The sequence below is a fragment of the Atractosteus spatula genome, chromosome 15, assembly GCF_055471065.1.
Source record: "Atractosteus spatula isolate fAtrSpa1 chromosome 15, fAtrSpa1.hap1, whole genome shotgun sequence".
In the NCBI taxonomy this organism is placed as follows: Eukaryota; Metazoa; Chordata; class Actinopteri; order Semionotiformes; family Lepisosteidae; genus Atractosteus; species Atractosteus spatula.
This window is the reverse complement of record NC_142720.1, coordinates 5,706,205-5,727,847: the sequence shown is the minus strand read 5'-3', so window position 1 is coordinate 5,727,847 and position 21,643 is coordinate 5,706,205. Positions and strand designations below refer to the sequence as shown.

General features: G+C 46.1%; 1 protein-coding gene across 2 annotated transcripts in view; it reads right to left on the bottom strand.

The window, feature by feature from the left end:
• Positions 1 to 21,643, bottom strand: part of sptbn1 (spectrin, beta, non-erythrocytic 1) — a 111,936-nt gene that overhangs the window by 61,157 nt on the left and 29,136 nt on the right. Inside the window, exon 2 of one of the 2 annotated variants that reach the window (XM_088934404.1) lies at positions 15,786 to 15,979. In XM_088934404.1, coding sequence (XP_088790530.1) covers positions 15,786 to 15,930 — 145 coding nt within the window. In that variant the 5' untranslated portion in view covers positions 15,931 to 15,979. Of the gene's footprint in view, positions 1 to 3,124; positions 3,796 to 15,785; positions 15,980 to 21,643 lie in introns of those variants that run through there. The other variant, XM_088934405.1, reaches the window with a different exon arrangement.

The window sequence follows — 21,643 nt, the reverse complement described above, 5'->3', positions numbered from 1 at the left end:
ATAAGATTAAAACAAAAGGTGAAGTTTCATTTGTAACTAACAATACAACTCTCTAAGACACTGTGACGTGCATGTGACATAGTATCACTAATAAAAGACACTTTAACAGTCTGAATAATGTTAATAAAGCAACAAAAAGCATAATTTGTTGCATTACCCTTTGTCTTGGCAGGAAAATGACAAATTAGTGGCGTCTCTGAAGCTCCACATGTACATAGCTTTTAATCTCCAAAGTTTACTATCCTATTGCAGAAGGTTTTTATCCTAATTATTCCTCTTGTCAGCTGTGTCCGTGCGTGCCCCTGGCGTCTGTTTGAACACGCTTACCTCTCTGAAACTCACGTGTTCATCCCTGAGCTGACGGGCTGCTCCTTTTACATGCTTGAAACTTAATGCATCCAGGGGTTTTAAAAAAAAACAAATTAGGTCATAAAGTAAGAGCTAAAAATACTCGAGAGAGTATTTTCAAAGTCCCCACAAAAAGGAGTTGGCTGGCATAATCTCAGAGCACCTTCAAAAACCTCTTCACGGCAACAGTCAAGCTCAGATCTTTTTTTTAACACAAACCACAGTGACATTCAGGCTTTCCTTTTTTTTCCTTCGTCAAATACACAAAATATATAAAAAAGGTCCCTAGGGTTTCTGGGGGGATCTCTGAGACTGCAAAAGAGCCTCCATTACAGTATCCATTACTGAAACTCTTGGTATTAATACAACATGTTGGTAAAACCATTACATATTTACAGTACAGTTGCCAAAATAACACTTTAAAATATTATTATTGCTCCAGTGTAGAGAAGAGCATGTTACATGTGCAGGGAGACAAAGCTGTTTGCACACAGTTCACTTACACCCATTTGCGAAGTGTGTTGCAATGCTGACCATTAAACGCCTTCATTACCCAACCTCACATCCTCCCAGTTGTGCTGGGAGACCAGAGTCACTACACCAGCCCCAGCACTGACACTAGCAAGAAACTACTGACAGTTTCAGCTCCGAGCTGGCCGGACTGCGGCACCTTTATAAGATGCCCCCAGTCAACAAACAGAAGGCCTAGTCTTGTATAGGCTGATTTACATTGAGGAAAGTAGGCTCCTATCCTGTTCTAGGCACTGCTTAGCACACATGAACACATTTTGTAAAATGATGAATGTAATACATTTTACAATAAAATGAAAAAAAATCATTTGTGGATTAAGTGGACCGAAAAAATAACGTACAGTGGTTTTTACGTAAAGTTGAATTTGCGTTAGTGTCTCCTCCAGGGAGTGTCTGTATATTGAGGGCGGGGTCGAGCTCACTGATTACAGAAAACGCTTACCAGGGCTCCTGTCAGAGCTCGGAATTTTTATTTGCCCTGCTAAAAGGTAGCAAATTTGTCACGTCACTGTGAGTTTTTTTTTTCCACAGTCTCTGCTAGGAAGGTGGAGGCAAACTGCAATACTGGCGCCCATTCGTATCATGGCGGTCATCAGTCAGCTAAATTACAAACGGCTTTCAAAACTGCCCTGCTCCGTCAACAGCTCGCTAATGAATTCTTTGGAAGGTGCGAATTGAAACGAGGGGCTGTAGCCGCCTATTCACGCCATCGTTTCGCGATGTAGTCATCTACATGAAATACTCCACCGCTGAGCCAAATGGTCTTCATATGCTCCGTCAGAAAACAAAACTGCTCGAGGACGGCAGGCGTTATTGGCCACGCCAATCAGGAGGATATCAAGTGGCACTTGAAACCGCGTTCACTATCCCAAAGCTGACGCCAAGTCTCAGATTAACTGCGGTCGCCCCCAACATGAGTTCAAGCAAACCCCCGAAGGAGAAATTATTCTGAAGTCATTCGAGACCAAAATGCACGGCTTTCATCACATGTGCGGAATGTGTTAGGAAATGACTGAAATTGCACAGTGTAGACCCCCGACTTAAAAACTCTGGAGACAGACATTTGGAGCAAGTCTAAGTGCTCATCTGCAGTTTATTATTACTCAAGCAAGGCACGTGTTCTCCTTTCAGGGCCATATTACATCACAGCTCCATGCATTTTACCACACACAAAAAAACTGAAAACATGGGAGGGGAGCTATAAGTCTGTGCTGACAATCCCCCCCAAGACTCCCAATTCAGCCTTCAAATGATGTGCAATGCAAGTGCATTCCAGATCCCAGCCTTTCCTTCATATCAAAACCAGATTCAGTCACATCTGACTAAACGCGAGGCTGGATGGATGCTATTTATTTCAGCAAGGAGAAAAATTAGTGACGTTGGGGCGTGCTTCAGGGAATCTGGCCAGTGGGTTGTTTTTTTTAAAAACAAACAAACTTTCTTCTAAAGTAAAACAAAAGGGCAAGATGTACTGTATACGCCTTATATGAAAGTATCCCACTGGGACTCTTCTCACTGTCTAATCTCCTGGTTGCCATCAACAAAGGCAAAGGGTTCATTGCAGGTACTGTTCCTTCTCTCCCTCTGTTTATAATTTATGGGCCAGAGCAGGATGTTTCAGAGCGGGACCTGGGGAACAGAGAGCTCTTTCACAGTCTAATGGAGAAACAGAGCCATGTGCAGGTCGCCCAGATGAAGTGGCACCTTCAAAACTGTAAGAAATTTACTGGACCTCTCCCACCTTTTGCCTCTGTGCTATTGTTGTCTGTGAATAACCAATTCGGGTACAGACGTCATATCTGGGGGAGATGCGGGGGTGGAGATGCTCTAAACGAGGGAGGGTCTGTCTGAAATAGATCCCCTGATCTCTTTGAGCAATATGCTGTTTTTTTTCCCCCCTGGCCATCCTTGCAAAATGCTGTCCGTATTTTGTCCTGGATTATCACTTGACAGGGACCCGATTAATATTTCATTGGGTTAATGCGCCAGACCTGTCCTCTCTCTCCCCCCTGTGACTGCTTTCCTATGGCCTCCCCCCTGGATTAGCCTGCCGTTCTGAACCGCTCGTGCTTTTGGCAGAGATTTCAAATAAAGGTGGAAAACAAGTCAGGAATCACGCGCGCGCCTTTTGCCCCGTAAACGGTACGAGCCGAACCCTGTGTGCGCACACGGGGCTGGGAAAGCAGCCCGGCTTGCAGCAGCACAGCATAGCAACACTATAAACAATAGGCTTCCCCTGCCTTACCTTGCAACTGCTTGAATCGCCCTTCCAGCTGGTTATAATTGAAAGGCACCTGAGCACCATAACCAGGTGCGGGGCTGGAGCCGGGGCCGGGGCCGGGGGACAGGGGACCAGGCATGCTGGTGGCCCGCTGCAATTCCATTCTCACAGTGCAAAACGAATCAAGTCAGCTCAAGAATCCCAAAACCCCCGGAACAAACGCAGAAGGTGGGGTAGTAAGGGCAGCGAGCCCCGCGTTCTTCTTACGAAAGAGCTGGCGTCCTTTAAGGAAAAACAAGAGAGACGGAAAGCTGGTCGAAGCCCGTGCCGGGTCCAGCCGAGTCCAGCGCGTCCAGTCCGGGAGTCCAGCGCGGGCTGACTGCAGTCCGTGTGCAAGGAGCTGTGTCTCAGCAGCCCGTCAAGGAGAGCCGGAGCACCAGAGCAGCATGGTTTTCTTCTGATTGTTCTGCCGCCCTCCTCCCCATTCAAAATAAACCCCTCTCTCCAGGCACAGGAGGGGAACGCGTGGTCCTTCCCACACACACACACCGTTAGAGGCAAATCAGTCGGGGCATCTGAACCCGTGAGCCCTCTCCTCTGTATCAGCACGCCCCCCCCTCCCCAGGAGAAACCAGAAAGAGTGAGCACAAAGCTGTCCCAGCACTGAAAGGAAAGCTCCTCAGACACAGTACACCTTTCACAAACCTTTCCCACTTTGGGTGAAGAGAGGAGGGGGGGGGAGGAAACTGAAATTTAATCGGTCACTCACTATGTATTTAGTGGTGATGTCACTGCCTCATTAACATAAGGTCAAAAAAGGAGGTGGGCTGTACCATGTCTCTGACTCAGAGCGGGGGGAGGGGGAGGGGGAACTGCCTGGATGTTCTCCATTTCCCAGGATTGTTGCTCACCCGGAGAAAAACAACTCATTTCGGAAAGGCCTCGCAGAAACGAGCCAGATTTTTCTGAGTGTTGTCCCAGCTTCCTGTCTGAATCCTCACCCTCCCGGCGCGCTGCAGAAAATCGCTAAACGCCTCCCCCCCCCCCGCCACTCCCTGCAGAAAACAAGCCACACAAATATGCGCTGCCTTTTGAATGGTCTCTCCCCCCCCTGAACAAAGCCGGTGGAATTACAATCTCTTGTTAAGAGCCTCATGTAACGGAAAGGTCTCAGATTACTATGACAAGAAAGCAGAGGAGAGGTAGCTCTCCCCACCTCATGGCCTTCGGAAACCTGGGGTTGTTTTTCTTTTACCTGAAATCACTCAGCTAGGTTCTTTTTTTTAACTGGAAACACAGAAGGTGCGCTGTGTGGTTCTGAAAGGATGCTACAAAGAGCACTTTCTCTGTGAAGCTCTTAAAGGGACAGCACGCATTTCCTTTCTTGAAGGGAAAGAAAAAACAAGTCTTATCTGACTAAGCAAATCAGACTGCTCTTTAATGCAGAGTTTCACATTATTCATACTATACCTGTATAGTATAATCATAGCAATTTGTTTGTTAGATCCATACCACTGAAACATCTTACTTTTTCCAAAAACATCTCTTCTATTTAAATTTGTATAGTGCAACAATGTATAGAAACTGCTGCAGTTTTTTTTGTAAAAAGGTTGTCAGAATATGATTATGCTGCCCAAATGTTCTCATTCTCAAATTGGGGAGATGTATGCATGTCTTTAAAGATCATGTTTATTTACAGCCTTGGGAGATACTGCCTCAGCACCGGCTTTGACAGGACACCTGCCTAGTGCAGCTTGTTTGTTGAGCAGAGAAATGTAGAGCTCGTTAGGCTGAAACATAAAAATATAAAGATTACAAACAAGATGAGGCCATTAACCCCATCTCTCTCGTGTGGTCCCTGATAACTCATTAATCAGCTGATCTCATTCAGCCATTTCTTGAAAGAAGCCAGGGTCTCAGCTCAACCCCTGACTCTTCTACACCTCCACCCCTGCGAGTCGGGTTCGAGTCCCACATGTCTCTGCAGTTATTTTGGGGGCAGAGCTGTGACTCTGTGGCTCAGGATCTGCGCCTGTGGCTGGAAGGTTGCCGGTTCAAATCCCACGGCCGGCAGAAGAATCCTACTCCGTTGGGCCCCTGAGCAAGACCCTTAACCCCAGCTGCTCCAGGGGCGCCGTATAAATGGCTGACCCTGCGCTCTGACCCCAAGCTTCTCTCTCCCCATCTGTGTGCCTGTGTCTCATGGAGAGCAAGCTGGGGTATGCAAAAAGACAAATTCTTAAATGCAAGAAATTGTAAATGGCTAACAAAGTGATCTTATCTTAATTTGGAGAACACGGCTGGGAAACGTGTTCCATACTCTCATAACCTGTTGTGTGAGGAAGTGCACAAACTGACAAAGTCCACCCAGTGGACTTGAATTGGTGATTCACAGGATACATCAGAAATGTACATGTCCAGTCTTCTCCAGAATGCTGCTAGAGTAGCAATATCTTTTTGGTATTGTGGTGATGGCATTTGCACACAATATTGTAAATGTAAATGGGGTCTTCCCTGTGCGTTATACACGTGTACTTTACCGTCGCTTGATATCAGTTCTAATTTTGACAACACATCAGATATTGCAGAAAATCTGTGGAATCTGTCATTGTAACTTGTATAATGTGGCATCAGTGCTTCAGCACCCTGCAGTGTGGCTTGTACCACTTAACAGTGACTTTGAAAGACAAGGCTGAAACCTGAGCATGCCCAAAGCCTGCAGGCTCGTGCTGGTCATTACTTATAATGAGGAGGAGGGCAGACACTCCTTTCAGCAGCTCTGTGACAGACTCTCTCCCCCTCCAGGGTACAGTATTTAAAGAGTGGTTTTACTCACGCAAACGCCAATTACAGAATGCCTGCAGTGGGAAAAGTAGGTCTGTAACCAGGTTTATGAGAAATGAGCTGTGATGAGCTGTGGTTAGGGCTCTGCACCTGTGACCTACTGTATGGCTGCTGGCTCAACGTCCCTTTGCTGAAGTGCCGCTGAACAGGGTATTTTACCCTGATTGCTCCAGTGCACCTGGCTGTATTAGAGGGGCTTGCTGCTAGCATTCCACCCAAGGGCGAGTCTAGTACTCATCCTAGAGTCCGTTTTAATGTGGCAGAAAGCAGGAGCCACCTAGGCTTACAAAATTAATCCCACGACTGATGTCCCTATTGATGAGCATTTCAGTTCTCCATCACCCTTCCACAGACTTATCTTTCTAAAGTTTGGTTCTATTGTTACACTGTCACTGTCAATATGGTTATCCATACTGTACATACATTATCTGATCTACTTCAAGAAATGGCTGGATGAGACCCTTGAATCAATAAGGTATTAACTACCAGATGGGCCAAATGGCCTCTTCCTGTTTATAACGATTCTTAAGTCCCACGTCACACACCTCGGTGCAAAGCCAACCAGAGACCGGGATTCTCCCACGGGACACAGCCGGGGCTCAGTAAGATGAACCGTGAGACATTCAGCTCGACCGCTTGCTTGATCACACAACGCAGATCACAAGCTCTCCTTGAGACTGCCGCCTCAGGGCATCTCGGCCAAAAAAAAACAAACAAATTCATCCGATTTTGATTCACGATTGAAGGACTTTTGGGAAAATAATAAGGTGAACAACGCCATTCAGATCACCAGCAAGATAGCAGTACACTGTGCTTTCTTCCTTGTAGAGCTCAGAAGTGCAGTCTGGACCCAAAACAACAACGTAGTTAGCACAGCTCTTCAAAATCTAGGAAAAACAAATCATTTATCCCTGGAAACATGGTCTATAAAACTACTTTGATGTTAAATACAGGGCCTCTTCATTTTAGCTGTTAGTTAATTTAGTGAATAAGGGTTACGGTGCTATGCGCGTGCTTGACGGGCTGCTGTATGAGGACTGTATTGGTGTTGTTAATTTTAACTTTGGCAATTTTAAGCAGAAGCATTATAGACCCTACTGTGTTGATATCAAAGTATATCCCCTCTGTGATGTGCTCTGCAGTACAATTGTTTTGCTCGAACCCTATAACCAGCAGACTAAGGAACGCGTGGTTAGAGTGAATTTGCAGACGCAGGCGATTTTGACCCCTGATGGAAACACTGTAGCTGTTCAGCGACTACATGTGTTGACATTCCATCCGTGTTGATCAGAAGATTCTGAAATTGCTGTGGTGAAGTTGTTTCGCAGTACAATTCTGCACTGGCTTTGAGAAAGACCCGTCTCCCATAAAAAAGGGGGTTTGAGAAGAGATTCAGTCCAACTTCTGCATTCCAATCATTCCATTTTTGATATTAAAACAACAGCCTCTCCAAAAAGCTGCATATTTTATACTCTTTACCAAAGTGCCCATTTAAGAATGCTATTGTTTTAGGTGCTTGTATGCAAAGGAGAGCAAGGGGTTAGTTACAAGAGTTTAAATATTAAAACGGCAGGACAGGCCTTGCAAGCATGTATCAATAACTTTTCAAGAGCTATCGACAGATGCTACTTAACTGTACACTTATGGTATTTTCAGAGTCTCACTCTACCGGGATCCACAGTGAGCGAGAGACAGGTCTGACAGCTGTGACCAGTGCCTTATGGGAAGCTAGGCCTGAAATATCCCCAAGGTTTGAACGGATCAATACAACAGTCTTCTATTTCCTCACTACTGCCAGCTCAGGGCTGTGTGTAAGGTCACTTAGTGTGAGATCATTTACTGTTCAAGACATTTCAAATCCTTCCCTACCTCACTGGAAAACCATCGTTTCTCCACAACCACTACGTGCCTGGGACATACTGTAGACATCGCCGTGTCAGAGGAACATCACACATGAAGCAGGAACAGGCTTTACGCTGTCTGCAGATCCAATATCGAGAACCACGCGCGAATGAAGATGGAGGTTGAGAGGAGGGGGGCTCTATTGGGTGTATTTTCACCACCCTCCAAACAGACAGGGAATGCATCGGCTGAGCCCAGATACTGGGACTGGATTGGCAATGGAGGACAGAAGTGAAATATTTGGGTTCCCACAAAAGCAGACATTCCCCAGAGTGCGATTTCCAACCAAACCTCCGAACATGCCCCTCTGGTGGTCTGGGCGTTGCTGATGGAGGGAACAGAGATGAAGCTGAGAGGAATGCATGAAACGGGAGGAGATAAGACTTCCCTGAAACAGACGGGAATTAATAGGTGAACTGGCAGGCTGGGAACAGTGCAACTTTCTCACATGTTTTACCACACAGAGAAAACGCTACATAGAGCTGAAGTGCAAATTAAGCAAGGGGCTACTTTCCAGTTGTGAAAACAAGAACATTTCACTTATGAACATGTCTATTTTCTTTTTTTTAAAAAGCCTCTCTTTTCAAGAGAGACCCCCTCAAGACAAAAAAACAGGGGCAGTAATGAAAAACATATATTTATCTTAAGGTTCTAGGCTTATGTTTCTAAAAAGAAAAAGAAAATTAGGTAGGAATTTAAATAAATACAGCTTTTTCTAGGTACCCCTATAGATTTAAGTATCCTTTTTACACTTTGAAGCAACCTTTTATTGTAGTAATTTTTATCAACAAGAAACATAAGCTTTTAGAGATTTGAAATACAGCCAAACACAGGATGATCTCTTTGGTCTGGCTGGTTGTGCATTTCTCTTGCTTTCAGATAAACACCATGAGTCCTAACGCGCTCTACTCCTCACCAAACATCTTGGCAGCCTCATTTCCTAATGCATTATCCAATCAATCAGCGTCAGGCAAGCACCCAACGGTAACATTTTTTCACATCTCATCGCCAAACAGAGTGCTCTACCACAAGAGGACAGGATGGGAGAGCATTTTGTACAGTAACATTCAGAGCACACAAACTAACTCTTAAACTATGCTGTTCTGTCCAGCACCCATGTTCTACTGTACCTTTGCGGAAGGTAACAGCTTCTTAGGCAGCATATGTGGCAGGGATCCATAAAGCCTTAATGACTGCAAATGCTACTAGGCCAAAACACCACTCTCCTGACACAGCCCTTCAGACGCTGACCAAGTGCCATCAGCAACGATCACAAGACCAACAGATCGCTGCGGATCACCCTGGCAGTCAGTCCCTTCTATGGGGCAATTACTGAATTTTTTTTTTAATTTGGGAATTTATTTTAGATTTTTCCCCACAAGCTGACATTCCAAAACTTGCTAACAATGTGAAATGGCATTTGGATACCAGAGAGGATGTGTTAACGATCTCTGGGCAACTGCCACTAAGTCCTAGTCACTAAGACATGGACCTATCCAACGCAGCACAGTCTGTAAAGTGTCAAATCACTACATACATGAAGAGGAAGGGCAGCAATACCTTGATAACAGTTCAGAAGTATCCCGCAGGCTCACTACAGTGAACATGTACAAGGGCACCTCCTTCAGCCAGTTATCCAAGTACACCTCTGGTCATTTTAACAGCATTTTCAAACGCGGCACAAGATCAGCTCTGATAGAAAATGGAGTTTGGGATTTGCTGGCAACAGGGACCAAAACAAACACAAGCAGCAAAATGTCTAGAGATTGTGTTTTTAAGACTGTAAAGTTTATGCACACAGCCCAGAGCACAGTTCGTGTTGCTCTGGAGTTGTGCTGAACTAATGTATGTACTGTAGAGTATTTTGCTTATTTTAATTAGGCGAAACACAATAGGCCCATTGGAAGCCTGAATGAAATAAGCTTTTCAGTCTCTTTTCACATGATGCTTCTTCTGCAATCTGCATGAAGAGCTGATATGGGGTCTTCAAAGGTCATCGAAACCGAAAAAATAAAGAAAAATCTGTTACCCAGGACTTGAAAAACATTTCTCAGAAAAGTAATTTCTCTTATGAGAAAACGCAGTTTAATATTGTAAATATTGTAATATTGTACTGTCACTTAAACCATTCAAGGCTTCTTCTACAATGCTGCTAAATGCCTGTAAAATAAAAAGGCAAGGATATTGTACATAAAAATCATGATATCTGACGTGCGACGTGGAGAATGCCACTGCTACAGTAACGCTAAACTCACATCTGGAGAACAAATGTGGACAGGAGAGAGATGATACTCGTCTGTCTCTGCGACAGGATTAAGTCACTGGGGAAGATTTATCCCAAGACATACAAGACCGTGCCAAAAGACAGAGCCTTTTGTGCTAAAGGTTTAACTTTTCTTTGTTTCAGTCAAAAAGAATCTGCAAGACATACCCAAGCAAACTGCCGAACCTGTTCGTGCGCATAGCCAGCACCACTTAAAAAACAGAGGAATAAGTAGACGGCAACTGTCCAGTCAGTTGCAGAATACGCACTTTGAAAGCCAAATAAAAAAAACAGCAATGCATAGGAGTTAACATATACTGTATATCCCATATCCCACTTCCATATTCTTAAAATGCTAAAGAAGAACCAGTTCTAACATCTATCTAGGCAACCTGACCACAGAGTGTGAAAGCCTCACTTGCCCAAACATGCTGAGAAAATTAAGAATTCATTCAATGGTTCATAAAAACTTTCTGTACACAGTATTCTATGTTTTGTTTTTTAATTTGACTTCTGTATTGCAGGACCTTTGGTTTGTTTAATTTATTACACTATCTGCTTATTAGAATGAACCAGCTTGGCTTTAAAGACAAGACCCAGCTACACGCTGGGGTTGCCCGAGTTACCTGAGGGTGGACTGTCCACCACACACCACTGTGTTCAAACGGGTGTAAGGCCCCCTGAGACTTGTTCCACTGGCCACTCGCTGTACAGGACACACACCTCACTGGGGCGAAAACAGCTGACAGAAGAGTCCAGGTCAGCCCTCGTTTATCAGCGTGCAAACTTTCAGTTCGGTGGGTGGAGAATTTCCCCTATCACTATACACTATCACCTTCAGAAGCGGCACTGTAAAATACCTACAGTAGAATTAAACCTCACTGCATCAGAATGTTCTGACATTCTGATACTTGCAGTAGACAGTTATGTCCCGCACACATAAAAAGGAAACTTCTGTGCTAAGGTACCTTAGTATGTTATCAGCTACCACCTCTTGCATAATTAAAGAATATGTAAATAATTAAAATCCTTAAATTTCCTGTGTGGAACACTAGCATACTGGCCTCCAGACAACAGTACTGTGAGGGTTCAGCCTCCACACCACCTAAGATTCCCGAAGGCATGTAATTCATTATTTATCCCAGGACCTTACCCAAGATTCAGAAACACTGATCCAGTGTCTCTCCCCTGCACACCAGTGATGGATTCGTTACACACCAGCACACGAGCATGTGTTTATATGAAAGGGCTTACCGACTATAGTTCACAAGAGGAAGGCTCAAGAGGAATCAACTCCTGCTGTTCTCTTTCTATAAAGCATCACCACCTTTCAGAAGCAAAAATTGCACAGTATTATCTCAGTTTCTCCTTTGTTACACAAGCCTCAGTTTGACTGGACCACTGGGCATGTGTGAATCTACAGTCCTGGAAAACACGTTATTCATGTAGTAATCAGACATCTTAAAGCATTTCTGTATGAACACCATTATGCTTTACCCAAAACTCCAATTATCATCATTACCTTTCTCCTACACATCTGACCCCAGCTCAGTTGGGCCACATTTGATAGATGAGAGCCAGCAGTACAGTCCTAGGCCACAATGGGGATTGAAAATAGTTTCTCTGGTAATAGTGTATGGAACTGCTGAGGACCTAATGTGAAAGCAATGGATTTATCTTCCAGAGCCACATGTTTCATATTAAATCAAGCATTTGCTGGTTAGTGTGCATCGGAGTTATGATCATACCACTGGGAATGAACTGTTCGCTTGCATTACATAGCATTTCCTGCCTCTGTCATGAAGAATTCAACCAAAAAAAAAATTAACCTTTTTTTTATGGAATTTCAGCTTTTGGAAGGTGCATGGTCCTAGAGTCCAAATTGTGCAAAATATACAACTGCATTCCAAAAGATAACTTGTGTTTCTAAGTGTGACACAAGCTGAAAAGTTTCAGTGTTTGATCAAAAGTTATATGAATGTAAAAAGTGAGCTGATTTAGACCTGTGACATATCAAAACAGATCTCAAAAATGATACAGCCCAAAGCTGCTCTTCATTTAGTGATTATTGGCTTAAAAAAAGAAAACAGAAACTGAACACCCAGAAGGCGTCATGCAGCATTACTAAACTTGAGCATCAGGAAAGAAAACTTGGGAGGCCCTCTGAATTACTTTTTGAAATGACAATCAAGTTATTTCATCTGCATCAGAATAGTTTACTGATTTATTTAAGATCTCTGTGAAGAATAACAGAACAACATGGAAGTGTTTTAAGAAAAAGAATCAGAAAAAAAACAAAAAAGGTTGTCTCTAGAGAATGCAACAGCAGCACCAAATCAAACTACAACTCCATTCAGAACAGAGGACGACAGTGTCCGAGGGGTCAGTGATCAGAGGAAGGGAGGCGCCAGAGGCTGGAGGTTCAGAGGAAGGGAGGCACCAGAGGCTGGAGGGTCAGAGGCTCAGGGATCAGAGGAAGGGAGGCGCCAGAGGCTGGAGGTTCAGAGGAAGGGAGGCGCCAGAGGCTGGAGGTTCAGAGGAAGGGAGGCGCCAGAGGCTCAGGGATCAGAGGAAGGGAGGCGCCAGAGGCTCAGGGATCAGAGGAAGGGAGGTGCCAGAGCTTGGAGGGTCAGAGGAAGGGAGGCGCCAGAGGCTGGAGGTTCAGAGGAAGGGAGGCGCCAGAGGCTGGAGGTTCAGAGGAAGGGAGGCGCCAGAGGCTCAGGGATCAGAGGAAGGGAGGCGCCAGAGGCTCAGGGATCAGAGGAAGGGAGGTGCCAGAGCTTGGAGGGTCAGAGGAAGGGAGGCGCCAGAGGCTGGAGGGTCAGAGGAAAGGAGGCGCCAGAGGCTCAGGGATCAGAGGAAGGGAGGCATCAGAAGCTGGAGGGTCAGAGGAAGGGAGGCACCAGGGACTCAGGGATCAGATCAAGGGAGGTGCCAGAGCCTGAAGGGTCAGAGGAAGGGAGGCGCCAGAGGCTCAGGGATCAGAAGAAGGGAGGTACCAAAGGCTGGAAGGTCAGAAGAAGAGAGGTACCAAAGGCTGGAAGGTCAGAGGAAGGGAGGTGCCAGAGGCTGGAAGGTCCGAGGAAGGGTGGCACCAGAGGCTCAAGGATCAGAGCAAGGGAGGCACCAGAGGCTGGAGGTTCTGAGTAAGGGAGGCCCGAGAGGCTGGACTGTCAGAGGAAGGGAGACACCAGGGGCTCAGGGATCAGGTCAAGGGAGGTACCAGAGGCTGGAAGGTCTGAGTAAGAGAAGCACCAGAGGCTGGAGAGTCTGAGTAAGTGAGACACCAGGGGCTGAAGGGTCAGAGGAAAGGAGGCACCAGATGCTCGAGGGTCAGAGGAAAGGAGGCGCCAGGGGCTCAAGGAGTTAATGAAAGTAGCACTTTCTTTGCCAGCCACTCCTCAGCACCACACGATGTCCTGTGCCATTAAGACATCAGGTTCACTGATTAGGAATGTGTAAAACAACAGCATTGTGTGAGCTGCGGGATGATTTATGGAATGCACAACTTTTGCCTTCGTTCTTTTTCACGATACAGTTTCAGGTTTCTAGGTTATGCTGGCAAAATAAAAAAAAAACATTCCATTCCCCTGAACTAGCTACCAAACCCCTTGCGATCCATCTTTCAGACGAGATGTAAAACGCCAGGTCTCCTGTAGGTGACTGTGCCGCACCGGCTGCTGATAAAGAGTTCATCACCTTGGCTCTGCAAGTGCTTGTGGATGAAAGTGATTATAATCACTGTTATTACTGTTCTGATTATAATAGCAGTGAAAAGGAAAGTTATAGGCATGTTACATTTGGCAGCAACGTGATATATAGCACTACTTTGTTAGGAATCCTGTTAGTTGTTTTACTTTAAAAAACAAGCATTCCTACAGTAGACTACTCTAGATTAAAACTCTAGGTTTGTTTCCCTTCTCCCCCGTAGCTGGTAAACAAACACATGGTGTGTTTGCTCAGGACACGCCTTCCCCCACTGTTCTGAGGTCTGGTCTATGGTCACCCCCAGACCGCTAGGCCACAGGCCTCACCCATTAACACTGTCAGGGGTGCCCAGCATGCCGAAGTCAGTCTGCCACTCTGGTCAGCAGCCAGTTAATGAAGGAGCTCCCCAGAGCGTCTTCTCCTTGTCATGCCAGCAGGGTGACGCTCTTACAGTACTTTCCAGAAAATGGGAAAAGAACAGTTCAGTAATTGCCAGCAAAGGCAGTGCTAGTCAAGTCAGCAGCTCATTATGTCTGCTGTACACTGGTATTTCATCTCCGAGTCCAATTCAGGTCTGCTGAGGTTGTTCTATGAATGATTCTGTTGTTAACGTGTGAAGCTTAGTTAAGAGAACACAACTTTTTTTTTTGTCTTGAACATAGAAGGCTACTTCAACCAGGGGATCTAAACTTCAGACCGGGATTCAGAAAGCTGAGACACTGTCGATTCAAACCCACACCCTTTCAACACCTGATATTTAAATGACAGCTTAAATACAGCTCTGCTGTATAAAGTCTTGTGAGACCATGGGTCATTTTTTCCTCAGCCCAACTCTTAGCAAGAGTTCTGTTTAGGTTTGACAAGAAGCTCTTCCCCTAGATTGTGAAAAATTTTACAGACAAACTAAAAAGATGCTGAATTTTAGAATTCTAGGCTGAAAAAGGAAAAATAAGGAAATACAAAGGATTGAAGCCACATAAGCAAAGAATGTATGCATGTCAAATTTAAGGTCAGGAGCAATTCTGTCCTTACTCATTTCAGTTCCTCAAAAGGTAAACAAATCCAGCCTTAATAGTGACACAGATTGGATACAGATTTAAGCAGAACAATTAATACTTAAAAACAATTTTCATGACAACTTTGAATAAATAAGTTCGACCATGTCCCTGAAGTGCTTTCTTCTGCGAGGCTCAAACCGCCAGAAGGAACTTTTTGCTCCGGTTGGCACTGAAAAGGTACAAACTGTTCAGGCCAGAACCGACTTCTGCTCAGGCAGCTTGAAAAGAAAATCCACCTTCGGGGGTGTGAGGACAGTCGAATTCTCTACGCCCTGTACAGCAGCTCGGACGAGCTCCACTGAAAACGCTCCCTCTCACACCGTGTAGGGGTTACAGTTTCAGTGGATGTGGCGGCTCAGTCTCTCCTCAAGCACTCCAAGTGACACATGTGCAACACTTCGCAGATCACAGCACTCCACTGCGGTCTGGCACTTTCGGTCACCTCTGACTCACAAACTGGGATGGCAGGCAGAGCAGAGGAATGACACACACACTCCTAATCCCTGTCTCCCTTCCTTATCTGCTTTCTCTCCAGAGCCCTGCCCTGCCCGTTCTGGGACGAGGCATGGCCCTGGAGTAGCTTGTCATCAGCTAAAGACTGTTCCGGGACAGGGAACAATCTCCCTTCTCCTGACGGGAAGCCAGCCCCTGCTGATCCTTCCATCCCGCAACGCGTCTAACAACAGCCGAAGGGGGTAAAAAAAATTCAACGGCCGCTTCGATGCCGCGCTCGAAGAAGAAGCAGCCCCATCCTCTCGTGGCGTCTGTGAGAATTCGAAAGAGGAGGTTATCCTCCTTGTCAAGCCAGCGGTGGCGATACTCCTGCTTTCTGGAAATGGGAAAAGCGCGGACAGCAGAGTCTGCAAGGAGAGGAGCGAGCGGGAGACGAGGTGACGGCGGCCCCTCTTACCTGCGAGGGCCTTGATGCGGGATCTCTCGAACAGCCTGGCCGAGCTGTTCTCATTGTCCCAGTCGTCTGCGTCCCAGCGGTTGTTGACGTCGGTGTATTGCTGTTGAATTTCCATGTGGTCGAACTCCGAGGCTACTGATGTCATGCTGACCCTCACCAATCGCAGCTCGTCATCGGCTTCTTCTCATGAAGCCCTGGGAACACGAGAAAGCAAGCTGCGGTCAGCGAGGATCCGCGGTCGACACGGATGTTTTCACGGCACAGCGACTCTCCCAAAACCTTGACTGAAAGAAAGGATTCGGTTTATTTCCACCTGCTGCTGGATTGCAGCTTTCCTAGCTACGGCAAAAACTTTAATATTCCCATAAAATGTGACTGACTTGGGGATAATTTAGGAGCCATTAAAAAGGTCAAGACAGCATACTGGGGTGCAACTGGTGTGGTCCTGCAGTGGAAGGGGCACCCCAATATTTAAACAGGAGCTCTCCACTAACTGACCCATTATTCCATCAGTTAGCACTAATCATTTATATTTATGCCACAAACATTGGATGCCTGTCTCTCATGGTACTTTCCAAATATTAGAAATATACAGATAGTGATATTTAAACATGCTAATTACAAATGAGGTTTTATGGGAAAAAGACAGGAGGAACTGCTCTCTTTCAGCATACTCTCACCCCACCTGCTGAGGATGGGAGAAAATAGTTCACTCTATTCCTCAGGGCTGCCACAACTCATGAACTGTGGCGCCACCTATTGGTCAGAGCACAGAAACAGACGCTCTCCCAAATTTTAAGCTGTGACGTGCAGGGGGGGTGCATTCCAATAGCCCAGATGTAAAAAAAGGACAACAGCTGTGTATAAAACTGTCGGTGAAGTGTGAACCATTTTAGGAGCTTATCGTGAGATTTTGTAGGTTACACAGTGTATGTATTTACAGAAAACCACCACCTCCCTCTGTGAAACGAGAAGTTGTTGTGCTCTTTCATCAGAGTAGACAATTCTATACTTGCAAGAATAGAAAGGTACATGGATTTATGGTAAAAAAATAAAACCGAAGGACTTTTTAAAATATTAAAACTGCAATACAATAATAATTCAAGGATCTTCAAGGATTTCAACAAATACGCATTCCAGTATCTCCACTGCCAAATAAGATTCCTTACATCTAACACACAAAGTACTGGGAATGGAAACCTGTGGAACTAAGTTTACATTTCCAAGCACTATCAAGCCCAAAAGACAGAACAAAATGAATTCATTTAAAGAATCGATCGGCAAGGCATCTGAACCAAGAAAAAAATATCAGCGCCAGACTGCCCATCTATTAACTCCCTAGAAACCAGCCTCTGGTCACTGGACATGTCACTTTCATGTCTGAGCAGCTAGTTTTAACCACAGGAAGACGTACCTGTGTGAGGAAGAAGTGCAGCAAAATCTCAAAGCACACACATTCTGTTGACTGCTGATAGCGGAGAGCTGCACTCCTGTTACTGCTCCCCCGAACACTGTGAACGGGGCCCAGATACAATGCCAGCACACGAGAGATCAGTGCCATCTTGTGGCAAAGCATTAGGCACACGGACAGGAAAGGGGCTGGCAAGTGATGGCGTCCCACCCGCTAGCTGGCACGGCCCACGCCGGACTCAGGGTTTCAGTGCCAGAGCTCTTGATTGGCGCACCACTTTAATTGAAAATCGGCTCGATAGTTTTAATGGGTCAGTTAAGTGCTACTTGATGAGTTCAGCAAAAGCTTTTATGGGGAGTCTCTCCTGAAGCACAGAGTCAGCATTACTATGCAACAGACCAGAGAGGCGCCCTTACCTCGGCTTAATGCAACTGTGCCCCAGAACAAGCCACCTTCAGGACTCCAGAACAGCAGCAAAAACAAACAAGGCAGCTGCACCAGATAAGGAACACAGGGTTTCCTTTGTTAGTCTCTGACTGATTGTGCTGCTTGTGGTTCTAGCTGGAGACTGAGAAACAGGTTTTCTAATTGCTGCCATAAGGCTTTAACTGTATCAAATAAAAGCTTGTGGTTTAACTCCCTGCAGAATGTTTTTCAGCATCATTTCAATGAGATTTTACAGGGGGGCTTTTTCTGAGAGTGTGTGCCTCCCACACTAAAAGTTATTTTCTTCGATGGTTGCCACTTACTGTGTGTAGTGGCGGCTCGTTAGAAGTACTGGGAATGTGAAACCTATGCTAATCCTCCTGGTGAAAATAGCCTGCTTTCATGTGCCAGTGCCCTTCTGGATAGCTGATGTACTAATTCAATTTACTTGAAAAAATGAATGCACTTTTAAACATACACTGTGGTGCTATAAACAGAACAGTTCTTGCTTCGATTTAATCACAATTCTTCAGAAGGCTACGGGGTGATTGTGATTAGACTTGTAACATTTAAGACTGCAGTAAAGGTTCATCTATGCTTTGAGAGAGCCTTCCACAACAAGCGCAAGAGAAATAAAGATAAGGCAACAGAGTCCTGCTTCGTCTTCAAGATGAAAAGGCAGATCTCTTAACTGTACACAAGCAGCACAAGAAACTGCAGTCAACGTCAGGCAGACTGGTGTGGTGAAGGAGAGGCACAGTCAAGCAAAAGCAAAATTAAGAAAAACTCACCAGCAAATTCTAATGAAAGAACAATGCATTAGACAAATGGAAGGTATCCCTCTTGTAATTATATAGAAGGACAAGACGCACTGTGTCTGGGAGTGGAAAAGCAAATTATTGATTTTCATATACCATCAATATCCAGACTGTAAACTGACACTGCAGTCTCCATCAGCACTTCCGTCGGTGGTGAATTATTATTTGTGCTTTGTACGGGCAGAAAATGGAACACACACTAAAAGGCTTTGCAGCCCTTCAGTTACAGACTGCTGCTACATCCCAGCATCAGCTTTCGCCGCCTTCCAATCAGAAGGAGACGCTTTTGCGGGGGGCTGGGCCGCTGGAGCTGCACAGGCAGCGGTTTTGAGGGCCAGCGCAGAATTTTAAACAGCCGGGCCGTCCAGAGCGGGGCCCGTCTGATGTGCCGGACGTCACATCTCAAGGGTAGAGATGCCCCCCCCACCCCACCCCCGCGCTATGAATCAAAGCAGAACAGATGATTGGAAGTAAAAGCTTTAAGAAGGGGGTAGAGGAGGGGGGGCCGGGGGGCTCATTGCTCAGCGAAGTCCCCAGTCTTTCCAGACCTTCATGTCGCCCAGCTGGGGCTTGCTGCGTCCGCCGCAGTCTAATAAGGCAGCATGGGATTATGCACCAGAGTGCTCGGCGCCGCTCGCTGCGAACAGCCAATAGCGCCGCTCCAGATAGACGGCTATTTTTAGCTGCAGCGGCGAAGGGCGCGCGCGCTCCCAGCAGCTCCTGGGCCAGACAGGCGGCAGATCGCCGGGCCGCTGGAGCTCAGAGCCCGTCCGCATCCTTCACGCTATCGGCCTGGGGCACCGACCGGCGCACGGCAGCCGTCACGGCCCCCTCGTCGGCTCGTCCGCAGCCCGGCGTTCCTGAACACGGGCAACGGATCAGAAGAGGATATTCCTCCTGGCCTTTCGCTGGGATTTAGTCTCCAGCCGTGCTTAAGAAAGGGACGGCTGGACTCGCCAGCCCCCAGCAGTTCTGAACTGAACACACTGGTATTCGCTTTGTTAGCGTCTTAAATAGGCAAAAAGATCACTTTATTAGCCGTATACAATTTCTTGCATTAGGAATTTGTCTTTCCACATACCCCAACTCTCCATGAGACACACAGACAGGGAGAGAAGCTGGGGGTCAGAGCACAGGGTCAGCCATTGGACAGTGCCCCTGGAGCAGTTGGGGTGAAGGGCCTTGCTCAGGGGCCCAATGGACTAGGATTCCTCTGCCGGCCGCGGGATATGAACCGGCAACCATCCAACCACAGGCGCAGATCCTTAACCACAGAGCCACCACACCACCCCACACAGTCTGGGTCCTGCACAGCCACACCCCTACAGCTCACACTGACCAACAAATCCAGATTTACGAGTCCAATAACTCTCCAAGGGCTCAGAGAACACAAAAGCAGGATTAGGGCAGCTCACCCCCCCCCCCCCCCCGGTATAATTAACACATTTAGTCTGTATAACTGTAGGTAACCAGGTTATCTGCATAAGCAGGAACAATTAAATATTAACCCATTGCATAATACTCAGGGGCAATAAAATATATGACAACTGATGTTTCTTTTTATTGACAAATTTAGGATTTACAACATCTGTGATCTGATATAAGATATAGGTACAGTACATATATAGGCCAGCTTCACAAATGGAATCTAAGGGGAAGTGCCTTTATAACGGAGAGCTGGGGGCCAGTAACTATAACCATTCTTATGTTCTGAATTACTACCAGTCCCCCCAGCCAATCGGCACAGGCTATTTCAGTCACCTGAGTGCAATCTGATGACACAATGATCGAGGGGACAATAGGACTGCACCTGCACCTCCCAGTGTCTGGTGCAAAGATGCCAGCGTCCAGGCTTCTGAACCACAGGCTTCTGTAAAAACACACGACTGGCTGGATGTGAATACTGGTTCAGTTAAAGCAGTGCAGTGGAAAAACACTTCTTACCGTAAACAGGCGAAATCACCCTACCACTGCGCCTTTCACCCTCTTCCTCTCTGCTCTGTCTTCCTGCATCAATGGCAATTAGTGTCTAAAAGCTTTTCGCGTTTCTGGCCAAGACCTGGCTGCCTTGCTGCTTCACCCCCCCAAAAAATCAATGAGAAAAAAAAAACATCATTATTAAACAACAGACTCCTCCCTGTTCTGCAAGGCAGCCATGTTTGATAATGCAGCACTCCACACAGCTGCAGTTTGCAGACTGTCCGGGTTCTAGGAAAAAAAAAAATAACGCAAAGGACTGTAGCACACAGGAAAGAGAGATGCAGTATATTTGTAGGCAATGCCAACATACATAAACCTACATAAACTACCTTCTACTACAGGAACTTGTATGGACTCCTGGGACCAGGCTACATTAATGGAGAAGAGACCTGACCCATCTTCATGGAAACCAACACAGACACAGAGCACTGACACACTGTCAACACCAAGCTGGAAGTAAAAGATTACCAGCCACATCAGCAAATTGAAGCCCTTTTGTCCTCCGCACTGTTCCCGTTCTAGAAAGCGATCAATGAACGAGCCCTCGCACAACAACATGAGTCATTTGTTTTTGTTTCCTCCCATTCGTGGTGCTCTTCACCGGCACCTGGCACCAGTCGCTAACATACTTGGCGTTTTGTTTCTCCAGTTTGAAAAAAGAGCCTTATTCAGCGTGAGGCATACAGCTGGGAGGGTTTGGCGCTGAAAAACCAGCTGACACATTGTGAGCATCTAAGATCACACAGAGCTCCGAGCAAGTTCTCCAAAACATCACCCAATGGCCAACACTTCCAGTCTTGGTAACAAGGGGAAAACACGATATTTGCCAAAGCTCACTCAGTTGGATGGTTGCACAGTACACAAAACCCAGACCCAGCAGTCTGGGCAGCTCCCTTTTACTTATGTATGAGTGTGGACCATCCAAAAGCCTTTAAAGTATTAAATAAAGTTATGCATTTTGGATTTCCTTAATGAATAATAATTTGTGCACAAGTCTGCCCATGCTGTGATAAACGTCCAGAAGAAAAGCATGCTGAGAACGTCTCTTACAGGGCCACAGTGGAACTGCACGTGTGGGATCCCAACAGATAATATCAGCATGTATTGTACACCAGAATGGTAAAAGGGTCAGATCATTGTTAGCACAGTGGTAACACTTATCTGCAGTGCTGCAGACCAGGGTTCAAATCCTTTGCTCACTGACCATTATTTCCAAACCTGCA